Source organism: Anomaloglossus baeobatrachus, chromosome 4 (assembly GCF_048569485.1).
Source record: "Anomaloglossus baeobatrachus isolate aAnoBae1 chromosome 4, aAnoBae1.hap1, whole genome shotgun sequence".
NCBI classification, from domain to species: domain Eukaryota; kingdom Metazoa; phylum Chordata; class Amphibia; order Anura; family Aromobatidae; genus Anomaloglossus; species Anomaloglossus baeobatrachus.
In genome coordinates, this window is record NC_134356.1 from 706,022,091 (window position 1) to 706,047,455 (window position 25,365).

Below are 25,365 nucleotides of genomic sequence, written 5' to 3' on the forward strand. Positions count from 1 at the left end.
CTGATTTGTGGCACACAGCTTCCCCTACACTGCACGTCCCTATTCTACACTATCACTCTCCTATCTATCCCATCTACCTATCATGAAATGCTGATTTGTGGCACACAGCTTCCTCTACACTGCACGTCCCTATTCTACACTATCACTCTCCGATCTATCTCATCTACCTATCATGAAATGCTGATTTGTGGCACACAGCTTTCCCTACACTGCACGTCCCTATTCTACACTATCACTCTCCTATCTATCTCATCTACCTATCATGAAATGCTGATTTGTGGCACACAGCTTCCCCTACACTGCACATCCGTATTCTACACTATCGCTCTCCTATCTATCTCATCTACCTATCATGAAATGCTGATTTGTGGCACACAGCTTCCTCTACACTGCACGACCCTATTCTACACTATCACTCTCCTATCTATCTCATCTACCTATCATGAAATGCTGATTTGTGGCACACAGCTTCCTCTACACTGCAGGTCCCTATTTTACACTATCACTCTCCTATCTATCTCATCTACCTATCATTAAATGCTGATTTGTGGCACACAGCTTCCCCTACACTGCACGTCCCTATTCTACACTATGGCTCTCCTATCTATCTCATCTACCTATCATGAAATGCTGATTTGTGGCACACAGCTTCCTCTACACTGCACGTCCCTATTCTACACTATGGCTCTCCTATCTATCTCATCTACCTATCATGAAATGCTGATTTGTGGCACACAGCTTCCTCTACACTGCACGTCCCTATTCTACACTATGGCTCTCCTATCTATCTCATCTACCTATCAATAAATGCTGATTTGTGGCACACAGCTTCCCCTACACTGCACGTCCCTATTCTACACTATGGCTCTCCTATCTATCTCATCTACCTATCATGAAATGCTGATTTGTGGCACACAGCTTACCCTACACTGCACGTCCCTATTCTACACTATCGCTCTCCTATCTATCTCATCTACCTATCATGAAATGCTGATTTGTGGCACACAGCTTCCCCTACACTGCACGTCCCTATTCTACAATATGGCTCTCCTATCTATCTCATCTACCTATCATTAAATGCTGATTTGTGGCACACAGCTTCCCCTACACTGCACGTCCCTATTCTACACTATGGCTCTCCTATCTATCTCATCTACCTATCATAAAATGCTGATTTGTGGCACACAGCTTCCTCTACACTGCACGTCCCTATTCTACACTATCACTCTCCTATCTATCTCATCTACCTATCATGAAATGCCGATTTGTGGCACACAGCTTCCCCTACACTGCACGTCCCTATTCTACACTATGGCTCTCCTATCTATCCCATCTACCTATCAATAAATGCTGATTTGTGGCACACAGCTTCCCTTACACTGCACGTCCCTATTCTACACTATGGCTCTCCTATCTATCTCATCTATCTATCATGAAATGCTGATTTGTGGCACACAGCTTCCCCTACACTGCACGTCCCTATTCTACACTATCACTCTCCTATCTTTCTCATCTACCTATCATGAAATGCCGATTTGTGGCACACAGCTTCCCCTACACTGCACGTCCCTATTCTACACTATCACTCTCCTATCTTTCTCATCTACCTATCATGAAATGCCGATTTGTGGCACACAGCTTTCCCTACACTGCACGCCCCTATTCTACACTATCACTCTCCTATCTATCTCATCTACCTATCATGAAATGCTGATTTGTGGCACACAGCTTCCTCTACACTGTGCGTCCCTATTCTAAACTATCACTCTCCTATCTATCTCATCTACCTATCATGAAATGCTGATTTGTGGCACACAGCTTCCCCTACACTGCACGTCCCTATTCTACACTATCACTCTCCTATCTATCTCATCTACCTATCATTAAATGCTGATTTGTGGCACACAGCTTCCCCTACACTGCACGTCCCTATTCTACACTATCACTCTCCTATCTATCTCATCTACCTATCATGAAATGCTGATTTGTGGCACACAGCTTCCCCTACACTGCACGTCCCTATTCTACACTATCACTCTCCTATCTATCTCATCTACCTATCATGAAATGCTGATTTGTGGCACACAGCTTCCCCTACATTGCACGTCCCTATTCTACACTATCACTCTCCTATCTATCTCATCTACCTATCATGAAATGCTGATTTGTGGCACACAGCTTCCTCTACACTGCACGTCCCTATTCTACACTATGGCTCTCCTATCTATCTCATCTACCTATCATGAAATGCTGATTTGTGGCACACAGCTTCCTCTACACTGCACGACCCTATTCTACACTATCACTCTCCTATCTATCTCATCTACCTATCATGAAATGCTGATTTGTGGCACACAGCTTCCTCTACACTGCACGTCCCTATTCCACACTATCGCTCTCCTATCTATCCCATCTACCTATCAATAAATGCTGATTTGTGGCACACAGCTTCCCTTACACTGCACGTCCCTATTCTACACTATGGCTCTCCTATCTATCTCATCTACCTATCATGAAATGCTGATTTGTGGCACACAGCTTCCCCTACACTGCACGTCCCTATTCTACACTATCACTCTCCTATCTTTCTCATCTACCTATCATGAAATGCCGATTTGTGGCACACAGCTTCCTCTACACTGCACGTCCCTATTCTACACTATCACTCTCCTATCTTTCTCATCTACCTATCATGAAATGCTGATTTGAGGAACACAGCTTCCCCTACACTGCATGTCCCTATTCTACACTATCACTCTCCTATCTTTCTCATCTACCTATCATGAAATGCCGATTTGTGGCACACAGCTTTCCCTACACTGCACGCCCCTATTCTACACTATCACTCTCCTATCTGTCACATCTACCTATCATGAAATGCTGATTTGTGGCACACAGCTTCCTCTACACTGTGCGTCCCTATTCTACACTATCACTCTCCTATCTATCTCATCTACCTATCATGAAATGCTGATTTGTGGCACACAGCTTCCCCTACACTGCACGTCCCTATTCTACACTATCACTCTCCTATCTATCTCATCTACCTATCATGAAATGCTGATTTGTGGCACACAGCTTCCCCTACACTGCACGTCCCTATTCTACACTATCACTCTCCTATCTATCTCATCTACCTATCATGAAATGCTGATTTGTGGCACACAGCTTCCCCTACACTGCACGTCCCTATTCTACACTATGGCTCTCCTATCTATCTCATCTACCTATCATGAAATCCTGATTTGTGGCACACAGCTTCCCCTACACTGCACGTCCCTATTCTACACTATCACTCTCCTATCTTTCTCATCTACCTATCATGAAATGCCGATTTGTGGCACACAGCTTCCTCTACACTGCACGTCCCTATTCTACACTATCACTCTCCTATCTTTCTCATCTACCTATCATGAAATGCTGATTTGAGGCACACAGCTTCCCCTACACTGCATGTCCCTATTCTACACTATCACTCTCCTATCTTTCTCATCTACCTATCATGAAATGCCGATTTGTGGCACACAGCTTTCCCTACACTGCACGCCCCTATTCTACACTATCACTCTCCTATCTGTCACATCTACCTATCATGAAATGCTGATTTGTGGCACACAGCTTCCTCTACACTGTGCGTCCCTATTCTACACTATCACTCTCCTATCTATCTCATCTACCTATCATGAAATGCTGATTTGTGGCACACAGCTTCCCCTACACTGCACGTCCCTATTCTACACTATCACTCTCCTATCTATCTCATCTACCTATCATGAAATGCTGATTTGTGGCACACAGCTTCCCCTACACTGCACGTCCCTATTCTACACTATCACTCTCCTATCTATCTCATCTACCTATCATGAAATGCTGATTTGTGGCACACAGCTTCCCCTACACTGCACGTCCCTATTCTACACTATGGCTCTCCTATCTATCTCATCTACCTATCATGAAATCCTGATTTGTGGCACACAGCTTCCCCTACATTGCACGTCCCTATTCTACACTATCACTCTCCTATCTATCTCATCTACCTATCATGAAATGCTGATTTGTGGCACACAGCTTCCTCTACACTGCACGACCCTATTCTACACTATCACTCTCCTATCTATCTCATCTACCTATCATGAAATGCTGATTTGTGGCACACAGCTTCCTCTACAGTGCACGTCCCTATTCTACACTATGGCTCTCCTATCTATCTCATCTACCTATCATGAAATGCTGATTTGTGGCACACAGCTTCCTCTACACTGCACGACCCTATTCTACACTATCACTCTCCTATCTATCTCATCTACCTATCATGAAATGCTGATTTGTGGCACACAGCTTCCTCTACACTGCACGTCCCTATTCTACACTATGGCTCTCCTATCTATCTCATCTACTCATCATGAAATGCTGATTTGTGGCACACAGCTTCCTCTACACTGCACGTCCCTATTCTACACTATCACTCTCCTATCTATCTCATCTACCTATCATGAAATGCTGATTTGTGGCACACAGCTTCCCCTACATTGCATGTCCCTATTCTACACTATCACTCTCTTATCTATCTCATCTACCTATCATGAAATGCTGATTTGTGGCACACAGCTTCCCCTACACTGCACGTCCCTATTCTACACTATGGCTCTTTTATCTATCTCATCTACCTATCATGAAATGCTGATTTGTGGCACACAGCTTCCCTTACACTGCACGTCCCTATTCTACACTATGGCTCTCCTATCTATCTCATCTACCTATCATGATATGCTGATTTGTGGCACACAGCTTCCCCTACACTGCACGTCCCTATTCTACACTATCACTCTCCTATCTATCTCATCTACCTATCATGAAATGCTGATTTGTGGCACACAGCTTCCCCTACACTGCACGTCCCTATTCTACACTATCACTCTCCTATCTATCTCATCTACCTATCATGAAATGCTGATTTGTGGCACACAGCTTCCTCTACACTGCACATCCCTATTCTACACTATCACTCTCCTATCTATCACATCTACCTATCATGAAATGCTGATTTGTGGCACACAGCTTCCCCTACACTGCACGTCCCTATTCTAAACTATCACTCTCCTATCTATCCCATCTACCTATCATGAAATGCTGATTTGTGGCACACAGCTTCCTCTACACTACACGTCCCTATTCTACACTATCACTCTCCTATCTATCTCATCTACCTATCATGAAATGCTGATTTGTGGCACACAGCTTCCTCTACACTGCACGTCCCTATTCTACACTATCACTCTTCTATCTATCTCATCTACCTATCATGAAATGCTGATTTGTGGCACACAGCTTTCCCTACACTGCACGTCCCTATTCTACACTATCACTCTCCTATCTATCTCATCTACCTATCATGAAATGCTGATTTGTGGCACACAGCTTCCCCTACACTGCACGTCCCTATTCTACACTATCGCTCTCCTATCTATCTCATCTACCTATCATGAAATGCTGATTTGTGGCACACAGCTTCCTTTACACTGCACGACCCTATTCTACACTATCACTCTCCTATCTATCTCATCTACCTATCATGAAATGCTGATTTGTGGCACACAGCTTCCTCTACACTGCAGGTCCCTATTCTACACTATCACTCTCCTATCTATCACATCTACCTATCAATAAATGCTGATTTGTGGCACACAGCTTCCTCTACACTGCACGTCCCTATTCTACACTATCACTCTCCTATCTATCTCATCTACCTATCATTAAATGCTGATTTGTGGCACACAGCTTCCCCTACACTGCACGTCCCTATTCTACACTATGGCTCTCCTATCTATCTCATCTACCTATCATGAAATGCTGATTTGTGGCACACAGCTTCCTCTACACTGCACGTCCCTATTCTACACTATGGCTCTCCTATCTATCTCATCTACCTATCATGAAATGCTGATTTGTGGCACACAGCTTCCTCTACACTGCACGTCCCTATTCTACACTATGGCTCTCCTATCTATCTCATCTACCTATCAATAAATGCTGATTTGTGGCACACAGCTTCCCCTACACTGCACGTCCCTATTCTACACTATGGCTCTCCTATCTATCTCATCTACCTATCATGAAATGCTGATTTGTGGCACACAGCTTCCCCTACACTGCACGTCCCTATTCTACACTATCGCTCTCCTATCTATCTCATCTACCTATCATGAAATGCTGATTTGTGGCACACAGCTTCCCCTACACTGCACGTCCCTATTCTACAATATGGCTCTCCTATCTATCTCATCTACCTATCATTAAATGCTGATTTGTGGCACACAGCTTCCCCTACACTGCACGTCCCTATTCTACACTATGGCTCTCCTATCTATCTCATCTACCTATCATGAAATGCTGATTTGTGGCACACAGCTTCCTCTACACTGCACGTCCCTATTCTACACTATCGCTCTCCTATCTATCCCATCTACCTATCAATAAATGCTGATTTGTGGCACACAGCTTCCCTTACACTGCACGTCCCTATTCTACACTATGGCTCTCCTATCTATCTCATCTACCTATCATGAAATGCTGATTTGTGGCACACAGGTTCCCCTACACTGCACGTCCCTATTCTACACTATCACTCTCCTATCTTTCTCATCTACCTATCATGAAATGCCGATTTGTGGCACACAGCTTCCTCTACACTGCACGTCCCTATTCTACACTATCACTCTCCTATCTTTCTCATCTACCTATCATGAAATGCCGATTTGTGGCACACAGCTTTCCCTACACTGCACGCCCCTATTCTACACTATCACTCTCCTATCTATCACATCTACCTATCATGAAATGCTGATTTGTGGCACACAGCTTCCTCTACACTGTGCGTCCCTATTCTACACTATCACTCTCCTATCTAGCTCATCTACCTATCATGAAATGCTGATTTGTGGCACACAGCTTCCCCTACACTGCGCGTCCCTTTTCTACACTATCACTCTCCTATCTATCACATCTACCTATCAATAAATGCTGATTTGTGGCACACAGCTTCCTCTACACTGCACGTCCCTATTCTACACTATCACTCTCCTATCTATCTCATCTACCTATCATTAAATGCTGATTTGTGGCACACAGCTTCCCCTACACTGCACGTCCCTATTCTACACTATGGCTCTCCTATCTATCTCATCTACCTATCATGAAATGCTGATTTGTGGCACACAGCTTCCTCTACACTGCACGTCCCTATTCTACACTATGGCTCTCCTATCTATCTCATCTACCTATCATGAAATGCTGATTTGTGGCACACAGCTTCCTCTACACTGCACGTCCCTATTCTACACTATGGCTCTCCTATCTATCTCATCTACCTATCAATAAATGCTGATTTGTGGCACACAGCTTCCCCTACACTGCACGTCCCTATTCTACACTATGGCTCTCCTATCTATCTCATCTACCTATCATGAAATGCTGATTTGTGGCACACAGCTTCCCCTACACTGCACGTCCCTATTCTACACTATCGCTCTCCTATCTATCTCATCTACCTATCATGAAATGCTGATTTGTGGCACACAGCTTCCCCTACACTGCACGTCCCTATTCTACAATATGGCTCTCCTATCTATCTCATCTACCTATCATTAAATGCTGATTTGTGGCACACAGCTTCCCCTACACTGCACGTCCCTATTCTACACTATGGCTCTCCTATCTATCTCATCTACCTATCATGAAATGCTGATTTGTGGCACACAGCTTCCTCTACACTGCACGTCCCTATTCTACACTATCGCTCTCCTATCTATCCCATCTACCTATCAATAAATGCTGATTTGTGGCACACAGCTTCCCTTACACTGCACGTCCCTATTCTACACTATGGCTCTCCTATCTATCTCATCTACCTATCATGAAATGCTGATTTGTGGCACACAGGTTCCCCTACACTGCACGTCCCTATTCTACACTATCACTCTCCTATCTTTCTCATCTACCTATCATGAAATGCCGATTTGTGGCACACAGCTTCCTCTACACTGCACGTCCCTATTCTACACTATCACTCTCCTATCTTTCTCATCTACCTATCATGAAATGCCGATTTGTGGCACACAGCTTTCCCTACACTGCACGCCCCTATTCTACACTATCACTCTCCTATCTATCACATCTACCTATCATGAAATGCTGATTTGTGGCACACAGCTTCCTCTACACTGTGCGTCCCTATTCTACACTATCACTCTCCTATCTAGCTCATCTACCTTTCATGAAATGCTGATTTGTGGCACACAGCTTCCCCTACACTGCGCGTCCCTTTTCTACACTATCACTCTCCTATCTATCTCATCTACCTATCATGAAATGCTGATTTGTGGCACACAGCTTCCTCTACACTGCATGTCCCTATTCTACACTATCACTCTCCTATCTATCTCATCTACCTATCATGAAATGCTGATTTGTGGCACACAGCTTCCTCTACACTGCACGTCCCTATTCTACACTATCACGCTCCTATCTATCCCATCTACCTATCATGAAATGCTGATTTGTGGCACACAGCTTCCCCTACACTGCACGTCCCTATTCTACACTATCACTCTCCTATCTAACTCATCTACCGATCATTAAACCCCTAGCTTAGCTCACTGTCTAGCAACAGCGGTGCCTTCCATAATGTTTCAAATTCACAAAATGGCGCCAACACCGCAGTTTGCTGATGGGCATGTGAATTAAGCAGCCAATGACAAAAGCCCTTGCGTCTGTACTTTTTGGATGTTTGCTGAGTCATGATTGGCTACAGGAACATCCGCAAAATGGCGCCACACGCGTCTGGCTTCTCCCGGGTCCCCACCCCCTTCACTCCTTACACGCATCCCCCTTTCATCATTCAGAACCACAATCCTATCCAAAAGCAGAACATGTTATTAGAAAACGTGATCAGTTATCGAACAAAACCGAACATTGATGACTTCTGGGGAAAGTGCTCGGGGTTACCGGGACCGAACTGAACAGGCTAAGGCTCGTAACGTATATGAGACTGGCGAAACTTTTCCCAACAGTTTCCCTCATCTCTAATGGTGAACAGGTGTGAGATGGTATAAGAATGATGGAATGATGGATGTCATGTAAAACTCTTGAAGGGTCCTTACCCCCTCTTTGCCATCAGCCACAGATCGTCATGACGATTATCTGATCGGCCTGAAAGCTTTGGTGTTTATAACTTTGGGTGATGGTAGAGCTGCAGCCAAAGCATGCATAGAAAGACATCCCTTTGTTCTCTGTTGGAGGGAAAACTTCCAAAACAGTTTTAAAGCGCTACGTTAATGCTAGAAAAATTAAAAGCATATTACCAGAATCCCTGTGGGGTGCTGAACCCAGCGCACCGTCTAGCTCCACTGGAAGATCGCTGGTAGCGCAACAAATGAGTATTTGCCAGTAAAATCATGGTAGCTATGTTGTGTTTGGTATCTGTGTAAATGAAAAAATCGAGATATAAAATATGACGCTAATATTTTTCACCTGTGTGGCCCAGGGGCAAAGATATGTGAAAAGCTAGAATTAAGGAACTTTTTGACAATCTCGGCACAGCCCACAAGAGACTGTAAAATGAGGTCACAGAGATGGGGGTTACCTGAGGGCATAAGAGCGATAAACTCATTGCTGGGGGCAGTCAGTACTGGAGGGCATCAGTAAGTGGTGATGCTGGCCGATTCTACCATCTTCTTATCTTGGAGTCCCTCCCTCCCTAAATTCAGACGTCCCATCTATGGCATGAGTTTAGTAAGTTTCACGTTTATACCTTTTATTTTTATGTAACTGTCTATACTGTATTTGTATTGTTCCAGTTTGTAAATTCTTGTATATTTTTTAAACACTGCCTATTTTCAGATTAAATATATAAAATTTAATAATTTCTTTCCTCATGCTTTATATACGAATCCAAAAACCCGAAGGGCCTTATGCTATCTGAAACGGGTCCCCAGCTATCCCGAAAAGCTGGGTGGTGGCAGCATAATTATTATTGCATAGAATTATTGGAGTGCTATCATTAAGGGTACCGAGGTATATATATATCCCATTAGCAGGAATTGGTGATATATACATTTACCCTTGTTGTGAGACCTCCAATATTTGGCATTATCAGCTCAGCAGCCTCATTTTATGCATTGTCTTGCAGTACCAAAAGTGGCCTGCCGACAAGCGGGGCGCTAGAGAGTAGTCGTGTTTGTTACAAATTAGCGAACAGTTGCGGGATATCTGAGTGACTCCCCCGGCTGTTCATGACAAATTGGTGGCAAGCGGTGGGATACAGAGCATTAGTGATCTGGTTCGAGCAATCATCCCTTTCACTAAAAACTTGCAAAAGTTTTGAGGAACGAACTCAGTGTTTAAATATACTTGGAACAATACTGTACGTGTAGCAGTTACCCCCTCCCTTCTCTCTTGTTTTTCTATCCTATCTTTTATTTGGCAAGTGACTGCTAAAATGGCAGCTGCTTATAAGAAGCATGAGAAAGCTGTGCTGATCCAAATGCGTGAGGAGCGAGGCCTCGATGGGTCCAATAAGACCAAAGAGATACTAATCTGTGCCTTGGTGGAGGATGATCTCAAAGACCAGCGTGATGTGGCCCAAGAGCATGGGACCAGCAAACCACCATGAGACCTTGAGATGGACCTAGCTCCAGTACGGTCCGCCGAACTGTTTGATTCCGAGGGGTCTGGCAGCAACCCCAGCTCCCGAAGTGGAATGGACTCTTACTTGCCGATGATTCTGCAGCAGCTGGGAGAATGTGACTCTCAAACGCGGCTACAGTTTGTGCTAAAAGAACGCCAAGCAGAGCGTGAGTTTGCTGAGCGCCAGGCCCAGCGAGAGGCTGAGAGAGCCAAGCGAGAGGCCCAGCGAGAGGCTGAGAGAACCGAGCGTCAGGCCCAGAGAGACCATGAATTGAAGGTCCTCCGAGCCCAGCAGCAGACATTTTCCTCACTGAACGGTGAGTCCAATAATACCAGCAGCTTTAAGCCCCGACCGGAGCACTTTCCTGTGATGGAAAAGGATGGGGATTTGGACACCTTTCTGTGGGGATTTGAAAAGACTTGCTTGCAGTACCAGTTGCCCCCAACACAATGGGCATGATACTTAACCCCAGGGCTGCGAGGCAAGGCCCTGGACGAGTTTGCCAGTCTCCCTCAAGAGCAGAGTAGAGACTATGAGGCCATAAAGCAGGCCCTAATACAGAAGTATCAGCTGACTCCAGAGATGTACCGCAAAATGTTACGGACCCTCCAGCGTGGACCACACGACAGCAACAGAGACTTTGTGGATGGGCTCCGGAACAACTTGAACCAATGGGCCCAAGGACTGTCCGTCACCACTGGTGAGCAGATAACAGACCTGATGGTAAAGGACCAATTCCTACACGTATGTCCTGCGGACGTGCGACAGTTTGTGATGGACCGGGAACCAAAGGATGCGAATACAGCAGCACAGATTGCTGACACCTATGAGGCCAACCGTGCATCGGGGGTGCGGAAGCTATCCACCACCAGCTGGAAAGGGGGTAAGATGACAACTACGACCACCCCTGCCCCTACCTGCCGACCTCACGTAGGTCCTGTGTCATCCACCAGTGCCCGGCCCACCTCTGACACTCGCAGGTGTTTTTCCAGCCTGGACACCTCAGCTCCGCTTGCCCAGAGAGGCAGAAGAGGAACCCCACATCCAATCCCCAAGGGCCTAGTGCAGCTGTCTTTTTGGTGGGGGAGGCGAGTGGTAGGGCCTGCGAAAACCTACAATCCGTCACCGTGGGCGGAACCCCCACTGTGGGGCTCAAGGACACTGGAGCTGACCGAACCCTGATCCGCCCCGAACTGGTGCCCCCTGAAAACTTTATCCCGGGAAAACTCCTGACTGTCACTGGGGTTGGGGGTGTCCGCCAATCTTTCCCAATGGCCTGGGTTTTCCTCGACTGGGGTGCTGGGAGAGGGTGGAGGGAAGTGGGGGTGTCCGAACATCTACCAACCAATGTTTTATTGGGGACTGATCTGGGATGATTGGTTGCACAATTTCTCCCTGATGATCCTCCCCAATCCAATAAGTCATGTGATACAAATGTTGTTGATAAGTCATGTGATGCAAATGTTGTTGATAAGTCATGTGATGCAAATGTTGTTGATAAGTCATGTGATGCAAGCGCTGTTAAGTCATGTGACCCAAATGCGGATATCCAGAACGTGATTACAAATGTTGTGCATGGTAATAAAGTGGAGCTTTGTACAGGGGAACTCAGCCATGCCACGCTGCAGGGTGACGTGGCTGAGGACGACATCAAGGTAGTACGTAAGTGTCTGTGCTGACAGAGATGGAGGCAGACATGAGAACCATGAGGAAAGTGGTCAAATGAGGCTGACAAGTGTCACAGCGGACAGAGACACAGCCGGTGGTAGCTGCCCCAGGATTGGCACTGCTCCTAAGGTATTATGGGATGAGGAGCAAGTAGCACCCAGAGCCGGTCAGGCTGATGGGGAAGAGTTGTTATCCCCGGGGAGACAGCCTTCATCGGTGCTGTCACCCGCAGTCAGAGTGCCCAGAACGCAAATAAAACCTTGCCTTCTGACACCTCTTCACCCAGAGGGATAACAGAACGGGTTACAGACCCAGAGCAGGTCCCAGAGGGTCCCGGTGAGGTTGGAACCTTAACGTCACTTCTGGCTGCCTCTAGCCAAGAGTTCCAGGTGGCTCTACAAACTGATGCCAGTCTAGAGACATTAAGGGACCTTGCAGAGAAGCCCTCCTCCGAGACCGATAAGGAGAGGGTATTCTGGGACCAGGGGAGGTTGTATCGGGAGACTGTTTCCTGTAACCCCCAACAGGAGTGGTTGAAGGAAAGACAGCTGGTGGCGCACTACCGCTTTAGGAGTGAGTTGCTGCGGATTGCCCATGAGATCCCACTTGCCGGACACTTGGGGGTCAGCAAAACCAAGGCCCGGCTGTCTCACCACTTCTATTGGCCCAAAATGGGGACAGATGTTGCCAATTACTGCCGCTCCTGTATCACATGTCAAAGAGTGGGAAAGTCAGGGCCTGCTCCCAAAGCTCCCCTGATCTCTTTGCCGGTGACAGAGGAGCCTTTCCAGAAAGTCGCTGTGGACATCGTCGGGCTTCTGGCTGTCCCCAGCAGCTCTGGAAAACGTTTCATCCTTACTGTGGTAGACTTTGCTTCCCGGTATCAGGAGGCAGTGGCTCTGTCCTCAGTTAGGGCCGATAAGGTGGCAGATGCCCTCCTGGCCATATTCTCCCAAGAAGGATTTCCCAGGGAGATGCTTACCGACCAGGGGACTCAGTTCATGTCTCGTCTAATGGAGGCTCTCTGTAAGAAAATGCAGGTGCAGCATCTGGTATCAAGCGCCTATCACCCACAGACCAATGGTTTGTGTGGGCGATTTAATGGTACCTTTAAGCAGATGCTTAAGATGCTGGTTGAGTCACATGGACGCGACTTGGAGCGGTATCTCTCACACCTGCTGTTTGCCTACAGAGAGGTACCACAGGCCTCAATGGGGTTTTCCCCCTTCGAGCTCCTGTATGGCAGACGAGTCCGGGGGCCTCTTGGTCCGGTAAGGGAATCCTGGGAAGAGGAACTGAACTCCCCAGAAGTGTCCGTTGTGGAGTATGTCATTCGGCTCCGTGACAAAATGCAGTCAATGACACGGCTGGTGCACGAGAATATGGTGCAAGCCCAGGCCAGCCAGAAGCGATGGTACGACCAACACGCTCGAGAGCGGGTGTACGAAGCGGGTCAGAAGGTGTGGGTCCTAGTCCCAATGACCCAGAACAAGCTTCAGGCAGCCTGGGAGGGTCCATACCTTGTGCATCAGCGCCTCAATGGCGTAAACTACGTGGTTACCATCGACCATGCCAGGAAGAGGCAAAAGGTCTTCCATGTCAACATGATGAAAGCACATCATGACAGGGAAGCCTTTGCCCTTCCTGTGTGTGGCCTTCCAGAGGAAGGCGAAAGTGAAGTCTTGGTGGACTTGCTCGCCTCGGCCCGGGATGAAGGGTCTATCGAGGAGGTGGCATTCAACCCACAGCTATCCATGGACAAAAGGTCCCAGCTGCGGGAGGTATTCTGGCCCTACCTGATGACCTTCACGAATGTCCCAGGGAAGACATTCCTAGCCACCCAACAGGTGGACACGGAGTCATTCCCCTGTCCGTCAACCCCCATACCGTGTCTCCCTAGAGGTACAAAAGGACATACAAAGGGAGATCGATGAAATGCTAGTCCTGGGGGTGATCCAGAGGTTCAAAAGTGCATGGGCCTCGCCTGTAGTTTTGGTTCCAAAAAAGGACCTGACAACCCGGTTTTGTGTGGACTACAGGAGGCTAAATGTGCAATCACAGCACCCGATGCGTACCCAATGCCACGCATCGATGAGTTACTGGATTGCTTAGCCGAGGCCCGGTACCTGACAATCATGGACCTGAGTCGAGGGTACTGGCAGATTCCTATGTCCAAGGAAGCACAAGAAAGGTCCGCCTTCATCACCTCATTCGGGCTGTATGAATCCCTCGTCATGCCGTTTGGCATGAGAAATGCTCCTGCCACTTTCCAGCGATTGGTCGACCAGCTGCTTGAGGGACTAGGAGGGTTTGCAGTCGCTTACCTGGATGACATTGACATCTTTAGTCCCACTTGGCAGGAACACCTGGGGCACCTGGAGCAGGTGCTCAGGCGAATCCAAAGCGCTGGTCTGACTATAAAGCCAGGGAAGTGTCAGATCGGCATGACGGAGGTACAGTACCTCGGACACCGAGTGGGTGGTGGGACCCTGTAACCAAAGCCAGGGAAGGTTGATGCCATCACCTCCTGGCCTACCCCCAAGTCAAAGAAGCAGGTGATGTCCTTCTTGGGTACGGCAGGGTACTATAGGAAGTTTGTTCCTAACTATAGTGCTCTTGCTAAGCCATTGACGGACCTCACCAAAAAGAAGCTACCGCAAGTAGTCACCTGGACAGATGACTGAACGGTCCTTCAGAGCACTGAAAGCTGCCCTCGCCAGTTCCCCAATCCTACAAGCCCCAGACTTCACCCGACGGTTCATAGTTCAGACAGATGCCAGTGCATTTGGCCTGGGTGCAGTACTCAGCCAGGTAAATGGGGAGGGAGAAGAGCATCCGGTGGTGTTTCTCAGCCGCAAGCTCTTATCCCGGGTAGTGGCCTACGCCACTGTGGAGAAGGAGTGCCTCGCTATACAGTGGGCCCTGCGGAAACTGCAGCCCTACCTATATGGACGCAACTTCACCATAGTAACAGACCACAACCCTCTCAGCTGGCTACACCGGGTGGCCGGCGACAATGGTAAGCTACTGCGGTGGAGCTTGGCACTACAGCAGTATGATTTTACCATTCAACACAAGAAGGGTGTTGAGCATGGCAACGCGGACAGGCTGTCCCGGCAGGGGGATGCCAGCGAGGTAGGCTTGGAAAATGATCGTCAAATCAATCTCCCATGCTACCTCAAAAAGGGGGAGGTGTCATGTAAAACTCTTGAAGGGTCCTTACCCCCCTCTTTGCCATCAGCCACAGATCGTCATGACGATTATCTGATCGGCCTGAAAGCTTAGGTATTTATGACTTTGGGTGATGGTAGAGCTGCAGCCAAAGCATGCATAGAAAGACATCTCTTTGCTCTGTTGGAGGAAAAACTTCCAACACAGTTTAAGCACTATGTTAATGCTAGAAAAATTAAAAGCATATTGCCAGAATCCCTGTGGAGTGCTGAACCCAGCGCACCATCTAGCTCCACTGGAAGATCGCTGGTAGCGCAACAAATGAGTATTGGCCAGTAAAATCATGCTAGATGTGTTGTGTTTGGTATCTATGTAAATGTAAAATCAAGATATAAAATATGACGCTAATATCTTTCACCTGTGTGGCCCAGGGGCAAAGATATGTGAAAAGCTAGAATTAAGGAACTTTGTGACAATCTCGGCACAGCCCACAAGAGACTGTAAAATGAGGTCACAGAGAGGGGGGGTTACCTGAGGGCATAAGAGCGATTAGCTCCTTGATGCGGGCAGTCAGTATTGGAAGACATCCGTAAGGGGTGATGGTGGCCGATTCTACCATCTTCTTCTCTTGGAGTCTCTCCCTCCCTAAATTCAGACGTCCCATCTATGGCACGAGTTTAGTAAGTTTCACGTTTATACCTTTTATTTTCATGTAACTGTCTATGCTGTAATTGTATTGTTCCCTTTTGTAAATTCTTGTATATTTTTTTAAACACTGCCTATTTTCAGATTAAATATATAAAATTTAATAGTTTCTTTCCTCATGCTTTATATACGAATCCAAAATCCCGAAGGGCCTTATGCTATCTGTAACGGGTACCCGGACTGCCTGTGAAACGTCCGGTGGTGGCAGCATAATTATTAGTGCATAGAATTATAGGAGTGCTATCATTAAGGGTATCGAGGAATATATATATTCCATTAGCGGGAATCGGTGATATATACATTTATCCTTGCTGTGAGACCTCCAATATTTGGTATGATTAGCTCAGCAGCCTCATTTTATGCATTGTCCTGCAGTACCAAAAGTGGCCTGCCGACAAGGGGGGCGCTAGAGAGTAGTCGTGTGTGACAAATCAGCGAACAGCTGCGGGATATCTGAGTGACACCCCCCCCCCGGCTGTTCATGACAATGGATGATAGAAGAAGATAGATGAGAGAATGATGGAATGATAGATGATAGAAGATAGATAAGAGACTGATGGAATGATGGAAGAAGATAGATGAGAGAATGATGGAATGATAGAAGATAGATGAGATAATGATGGAAGAAGATAGATGAGAGAATGATGGAATGATAGAAGAAGATAGATGAGAGAATGATGGAATGATAGAAGAAGATAGATGAGAGAATGATGGAATGATGGAAGAAGGTAGATGAGAGAATGATGGAATGATAGAAGAAGATAGATGAGAGAATGATGGAATGATAGAAGATAGATGAGATAATGATAGAAGAAGATAGATGATAGAATGATGGAATGATAGAAGAAGATAGATGAGAGAATGATGGAATGATAGAAGAAGATAGATGAGAGAATGATGGAATGATAGAAGAAGATAGATGAGAGAATGATGGAATGATAGAAGATAGATGAGATAATGATGGAAGAAGATAGATGAGAGAATGATGGAATGATAGAAGAAGATAGATGATAGACTGATGGAATGATAGAAGAAGATAGATGAGAGAATGATGGAATGATGGAAGAAGGTAGATGATAGAATGATGGAATGATAGAAGAAGATAGATGATAGAATGATGGAATGATAGAAGAAGATAGATGAGAGAATGATGGAATGATAGAAGATAGATGAGATAATGATGGAAGAAGATAGATGAGAGAATGATGGAATGATAGAAGAAGATAGATGAGAGAATGATGGAATAATAGAAGAAGATAGATGAGAGAATGATGGAATGATAGAAGATAGATGAGATAATGATAGAAGATGATAGAATGATGGAATGATGGAAGAAGGTAGATGATAGAATGATGGAATGATAGAAGAAGATAGATGAGAGAATGATGGAATGATGGAAGAAGATAGCTGATAGAATGATGGAATGATAGATGATAGAAGAAAGATGAGAGAATGATGGAATGATGGAAGAAGATAGATGAGAGAATGATGGAATGATGGAAGAAGATAGATGAGAGAATGATGGAATGATGGAATGATGGAAGAAGATAAATGATAGAATGATGGAATGATAGATGATAGAAGAAGATGGATGATAGAATGATAGAATGATGGAATGATGGAAGAATATAGATGATAGACTGATGGAATGATGGAAGAAGATAGCTGATAGACTGATAGAATGATGGAATGATAGATGATGATGGAATGATGGATGATAGAAGAAGATAGCTGACAGAATGATGGAATGATGGAAGAAGATAGAATGATGGAATGATGGAATGATAGAATGATGGAATGATGGATGATGGAATGATGGATGATAGAAGAAGATAGCTGATAGAATGATGTAATGATAGAATGATGGACTGATGGAATGATAGAAGAAGATAGCTGATAGAATGATGTAATGATAGAATGATGGAATGATGGATGATGATGGAATGATGGAATGATGGATGATAGAAGAAGATAGCTGATAGAATGATGTAATGATAGAATGATGGAATGATGGATGATGATGGAATGATGGAATGATGGATGATAGAAGAAGATAGCTGATAGAATGATGTAATGATAGAATGATGGAATGATGGATGATGATGGAATGATGGAATGATGGATGATAGAAGAAGATAGCTGACAGAATGATGGAAGAAGATAGAATGATGGAATGATAGAATGATGGAATGATGGATGATGGAATGATGGATGATGGAATGATGGATGATAGAAGAAGATAGCTGACAGAATGATGGAAGAAGATAGCTGACAGAATGATGTAATGATAGAATGATGGAATGATGGAATGATAGATGATGATGGAATGATGGATGATAGAAGAAGATAGCTGACAGAATGATGGAATGATAGAAGAAGATAGCTGATAGAATGATGTAATGATAGAATGATGGAATGATGGAATGATAGATGATGATGGAATGATGGATGATAGAAGAAGATAGCTGACAGAATGATGGAATGATAGATGATAGAAGATAGATGATAGACTGATGGAATGATGGAAGAAGATAGCTGATAGAATGATGGAATGATAGATGATAGAAGATAGATCAAAGTAAAATATATCTTTGTACCGTGTTAGCCAGTAGAGATAAAAAAAAATGTTTAAAAGAACAGAGAGTCCTCAGTGGTTGATACCTTTTAATGGCTAACTGAAAAGATGTAAATAATTGCAAGCTTTCGAGACTACTCAGGTCTCTTCATCAGGCATGGTATAACACAAAATCTGAAGAGTCACATATTTATACACAACAGGACTTAGAATAGTGCAGTAAAAAAAAAAAAAAAAAACAAGTTATATGAAACAGAACTATCACTATGGCAGGGGGGCAAACTGTTGTGGGGCCATAAATACTGCTGCAGTTCAGTGTGAAAGTTTTATTGTCCTCTGATAAGGGTCTGGTCCGGGCTGTGATGCGCTCGGATGGTCAGAGGAGCACATCTTTTAACTGATGTAAAAAGACATGAATCCATGAGACACATTCATTCCTTCTCTGAATGTGTCAAAGGTCATCATAAGTTTGTACTCCCATAGTCTCCTATCTCTCTGGGACTTGAAGTTTCCTTTCAATACCAGCAATTTCATGTCCATGATGCTGTGAGGCCATAAATACTGCTGCAGTTCAGTGTGAAAGTTTTATTGTCCTCTGATAAGGGTCTGGTCCGGGCTGTGATGCGCTCGGATGGTCAGAGGAGCACATCTTTTAACTGATGTAACATGGACATGAAATTGCTGGTATTGAAAGGAAACTTCAAGTCCCAGAGAGATAGGAGACTATGGGAGTACAAACTTATGATGACCTTTGACACATTCAGAGAAGGAATGAATGTGTCTCATGGATTCATGTCTTTTTACATCAGTTAAGAGATGTGCTCCTCTGACCATCCGAGCGCATCACAGCCCGGACCAGACCCTTATCAGAGGACAATAAAACTTTCACACTGAACTGCAGCAGTATTTATGGCCCCACAACAGTTTGCCCCCCTGCCATAGTGATAGTTCTGTTTCATATAACTTGTTTTTTTTTTTTTTTTTACTGCACTATTCTAAGTCCTGTTGTGTATAAATATGTGAGTCTTCAGATTTTGTGTTATACCATGCCTGATGAAGAGACCTGAGTAGTCTCGAAAGCTTGCAATTATTTACATCTTTTCAGTTACCATTAAAAGGTATCAACCACTGAGGACTCTCTGTTCTTTTAAACATTTTTTTTTAGAAGATAGATCAGAGAATGATGGAATGATGATAGAAGATAGCTGACAGAATGATGGAATGATGGAAGAATATAGCTGATAGAATGATGGAATGATGATAGAAGATAGATGAGAGAATGATGGAAGAATATAGCTGATAGAATGATGGATGATAGAAGATAGATGAGAGAATGATGGAATGATGGAATGATGGAAGAAGATAGGTGATAGAATGATGGAAGAAGATAGATGAGAGAATGATGGAATGATAGATGATGATGGAATGATGGAATGATGGAAGAAGATAGCTGACAGAATGATGGAATGATAGATGATAGAAGATAGATCAGAGAATGATAGAATGATGGAATGATAGATGATGGAAGAAGATAGCTGACAGAATGATGGAATGATAGATGATAGAAGATAGATCAGAGAATGATAGAATGATGGAATGATGGATGATAGAAGAAGATAGATGAGAGAATGATGGAATGATGGAAGAAGATAGATGATAGAATGATGGAATGATGGAAGAAGATAGATGAGAGAATGATGGAATGATGGAAGAATATAGCTGATAGAATGATGGAAGAATGTAGATGAGAGAATGATGGATGATAGAAGAAGATAGATGATAGAATGATGATAGAAGATAGATAAGAGACTGATGGAATGATGGAAGAATATAGCTGATAGAATGATGGAATGATAGAAGAAGATAGCTGACAGAATGATGGAATGATGGATGATAGAAGATAGATGAGAGAATGATGGAATGATGGAAGAAGATAGCTGATAGAATGATGGAATGATAGAATGATGATGGAATGATGGAATGATGGATGATAGAAGATAGATGAGAGAATGATGGAATGATGGAAGAAGATAGCTGACAGAATGATGGAATGATAGATGATGATGGAATGATGGAATGATGGAAGAAGATAGCTGACAGAATGATGGAATGATAGATGATAGAAGATAGATCAGAGAATGATAGAATGATGGAATGATGGATGATAGAAGATAGATGAGAGAATGATGGAATGATGGAAGAAGATAGCTGACAGAATGATGGAATGATAGATGATAGAAGATAGATCAGAGAATGATAGAATGATGGAATGATGGAAGAAGATAGCTGATAGAATGATGGAATGATAGATGATGATGGAATGATGGATGATAGAAGATAGATCAGAGAATGATGGAATGATGGAAGAAGATAGCTGACAGAATGATGGAATGATAGATGATGATGGAATGATGGAATGATGGAAGAAGATAGCTGACAGAATGATGGAATGATAGATGATAGAAGATAGATCAGAGAATGATAGAATGATGGAATGATGGATGATAGAATGATGATGGAATGATGGATGATAGAAGATAGATGAGAGAATGATGGAATGATGGAAGAAGATAGCTGACAGAATGATGGAATGATAGATGATGATGGAATGATGGAATGATGGAAGAAGATAGCTGACAGAATGATGGAATGATAGATGATAGAAGATAGATCAGAGAATGATAGAATGATGGAATGATGGATGATAGAAGATAGATGAGAGAATGATGGAATGATGGAAGAAGATAGCTGACAGAATGATGGAATGATAGATGATAGAAGATAGATCAGAGAATGATAGAATGATGGAATGATGGAAGAAGATAGCTGATAGAATGATGGAATGATAGATGATGATGGAATGATGGATGATAGAAGATAGATCAGAGAATGATGGAATGATGGAAGAAGATAGCTGACAGAATGATGGAATGATAGATGATGATGGAATGATGGAATGATGGAAGAAGATAGCTGACAGAATGATGGAATGATAGATGATAGAAGATAGATCAGAGAATGATAGAATGATGGAATGATGGAAGAAGATAGCTGATAGAATGATGGAATGATAGATGATGATGGAATGATGGATGATAGAAGATAGATCAGAGAATGATGGAATGATGGAAGAAGATAGCTGACAGAATGATGGAATGATAGATGATGATGGAATGATGGAATGATGGAAGAAGATAGCTGACAGAATGATGGAATGATAGATGATAGAAGATAGATCAGAGAATGATAGAATGATGGAATGATGGAAGAAGATAGCTGATAGAATGATGGAATGATAGATGATGATGGAATGGTAGAATCATAGAATGGTATCGTTGGAAGGTTCCTCCAGGGTCTTCGTGCCCTCCCAGTCTCACAGTAGGAGTATATCGTCCCACACAGGGCAGGAGACCCTCCTATATGTCCGCACCTTGTCATGCTTCCAGTGTGAGATGTTTTATGCACCTGATGAAGGCTATTTATACACTTTTGGCAGAAACGTGTTGCACCAGTGGTTTTACAGTATTTATACATCCAGATTCTGATTACATTGTCATTTCTACATAATGATATGGCAACAGTAACAATTTCAAACCTACTGGCCTGACGAGTACGGAGTGGCCCTGAAACTGGTGTATTTTGTGAAAATAAAAAAAGCAATTTTTGTAACTATTTCTAATTATGTTATAGGAGTCTGCCTCTTTTTTCACCTCCAGGGACATGAACCTGCATTTACAATGTATCTCTATGTAGTTGAATGATCTGCTCCTGGGTTCCCTGCCTGCAATACAAGTCAATACAATGAAATCCTCCTCTACCTCTCCGTCCAGGCAGTGGATGGTTGAGCTGTGGACTACAAACAAAGAGCTCACGAGTTCTCGTCCCAGGGAGTGGAGACTGTAATTTATGCACTGAAAAGGAGGAAGAGACGGGACAAAAGCAGTGACAGCCGGGACAGAGGGACTGAGCCCTCAGATCGGGACAGTCGGTTGGGAGCTATACAGAAAGTGCTATACATAAAGTGTGGGAGTCGATGGACCCCTATAACAGAGTTAGCCCTGCAGTTCAAAGTTCAGGGAGGCATGAAGAATGCCGGAAAAGAATGGGCTCACTCTTTCAGAAGATGCTGCAGTTTCTGTTTGAAGCTTTGCTGGATGGAGTCCAGAAGTTCCTGCAAGAATGGAGAATTACATGAGGAGCGGTCATGACCAAGCACAACAAGACACCATCACAGTCAGCAATAAGATGAGAGGCTCACCGTGTGATGGTCGATAAGTCTATTCAGACCTTCCGAGAACTTCCCCAAACATTCCTGGAATTAGAAACATTACAAGCCTTAAGACAGAACATATAAAAAAGACTGACCCACATGTCCAATACGTGTGAACAGGTGCCAGCTGAAAATACAATGTGGACTACAAAAATACATACAACTGCACTCAAGATGCTAACAATGAATACAGGAACTCATTCCATTACTACTATAGGAATATTTCAAAAAAAGAGATACCGTATATTTTGTTTTATAAGATGCACCAGATTATAAGATGCACCCCACATTCAGAGCAAGAAAAGGTGGAAAAAAATGGGGTCTGTCTTGTAATCCGGTGGTGTCTTACTGGAGGGCGCAGTAGCGGTGGTGGAGGAGGCTGTGCTGGTGCAGCAGTGGAGGCTGAGGCTAAGGCTGGGGCTGGGGCGGAGGCTGGTGCTGCTGTGCTGGGGTAGCTGTGCTGAGGCTTGAGCTGTGGCGGATGCTGCTGCGGCTGCAGACAGTGAGGGCTTGAAAGAAATGGTGCCCGGAGTCAGCAGATTCTAGAGCTCTAGGCTCAATGGCAAGCCAGGATCTCATCTGCGCAAGCGCCACCTCCGAGCGCCATTTTCCTGAAGTCCGCTGGAAGAAGATCAATAGACTGGAGGCGGCGCCTGCGCAGATGAAAGCTTGAGCCGAGAGCTCCAACTGCGCACACACCTACTCCGGGCGGCATTATTTAAAGTCGTCACCGCCCGACCCGCAGCCCCAGTACCAGCTGCCGGAGACCCCGCACAGAAGCTCCAGTACCAGCTGCCGAAGACCACAAGCAGACCCCGCACAGCTGCTGCAGCAGCCGGACACCCCGCACAGCAGCTGCTGACACTGCACAGCTGCCCCAGCTCCAGCCTCCACAGCCCCCGCACCAGCCCAGCCGCCACAGCATTCCCCCGGCCCCTTGCGACCCCTCTCTACCACCCTTTAAAGATACATTCAGATTATAAGACACACCCCTCACTTTCCTCCCAAATTTTTGGGAGTAAAAGTGCATTTTATAATCTGAAAAATACAGTACTTCGCTGAAAACACAATATATATTGGACAATACATAAGCTGGCACCTGTTCACACCTATTGGACATGCGGGTCAGACTTTTTGATATATTTGTAGTGCATTTCTTTCTGATTGAGCACTCCGCCCTGTAACCAGGCTGTGTCCATCTTCTTTTATAGCTGGATGCTTTCTGACCAGATGTGTAGGGTTTTTAACCTAGAGAGTGGAATTTCAAGTTAGGGTCCCGATGTATAAGAGATCACCTTGGCGTGGTATCGGGCTCATATGGATTGGCCAATACATAAGCTAAGTATCTCTTTTTTCAAATATTCCAATATGCAAAACCAGAGTTCCCTTATTCATTGTTAGCATTCTAGAGTGCAGCTGTGTGTGTTTTTGTAGTTAAGAACATGACATTATGTAGATCCATCACAACAGCACTAGCATCACATCATCACACCACCACATCATCTTCACACCCCCGCAACCATCACACCACCAGCTTCACATCACAATCAACTTCATCACACCACCACCACTTTCACACAACCATCTTCACACCATCACCATCACCATCACACCACCAGCTTCGCACCACCATCAACAGTTCACCCCACTTCCACACCATCAGCTTCATACCGTCATCACAATAACCATCATCACACCACCACCACCACATAATCTTCACACCCCCACAACCATCACACCACCAGCTTCACATCACAATCAACTTCATCACACCACCACCACTTTCACACAACCATCTTCACACCATCACCATCACACCACCAGCTTCGCACCACCACCACCACCATCAACAGTTCACCCCACTACCACACCATCAGCTTCATACCGTCATCACAATAACCATCATCACACCACCACCATAACATCACCAGCTTCACACCACCATCACTATAACCATCATCACAGTATCACCATCTTCACACCATCACACCACCATCATAACATCACCAGCTTCACACCACCATCACCATAACTATCATCACACTATCAACATCTTCACACCATCACACCAGCTTCACACCACTACCACACCACCATCACCATAACAATCAGAACACCACCACCACACACCAAAATCACACACACATCTTTCCCTACACTGCACGTCCCTATTCTAGCATTAAACCCCTAGATACGGTCTAGCAGCAGCAGCAGCGGCACCTTCCATAATGTTTCACAAACACAAAATGGCGCCAATGCAACACAGCCGCAATTTATATGCAGATGGACATG

General features: G+C 44.6%; 1 protein-coding gene and 1 pseudogene across 2 annotated transcripts in view; one reads left to right on the forward strand and one right to left on the reverse strand.

Moving 5' to 3' along the window:
- The window catches only part of ACAP1 (ArfGAP with coiled-coil, ankyrin repeat and PH domains 1), a 417,361-nt gene that overhangs the window by 248,118 nt on the left and 143,878 nt on the right, over window positions 1-25,365 (reverse strand). For both annotated transcript variants that reach the window (XM_075346777.1, XM_075346776.1), the window contains exons 4-5: window positions 23,062-23,115; window positions 22,916-22,974 (exon numbers count right to left, since the gene is read on the reverse strand). In XM_075346777.1, coding sequence (XP_075202892.1) covers window positions 22,916-22,974; window positions 23,062-23,115 — 113 coding nt within the window. The remainder of the gene's footprint in view (window positions 1-22,915; window positions 22,975-23,061; window positions 23,116-25,365) is intronic.
- On the forward strand, window positions 11,054-13,478 carry LOC142301240 (uncharacterized; annotated as a pseudogene).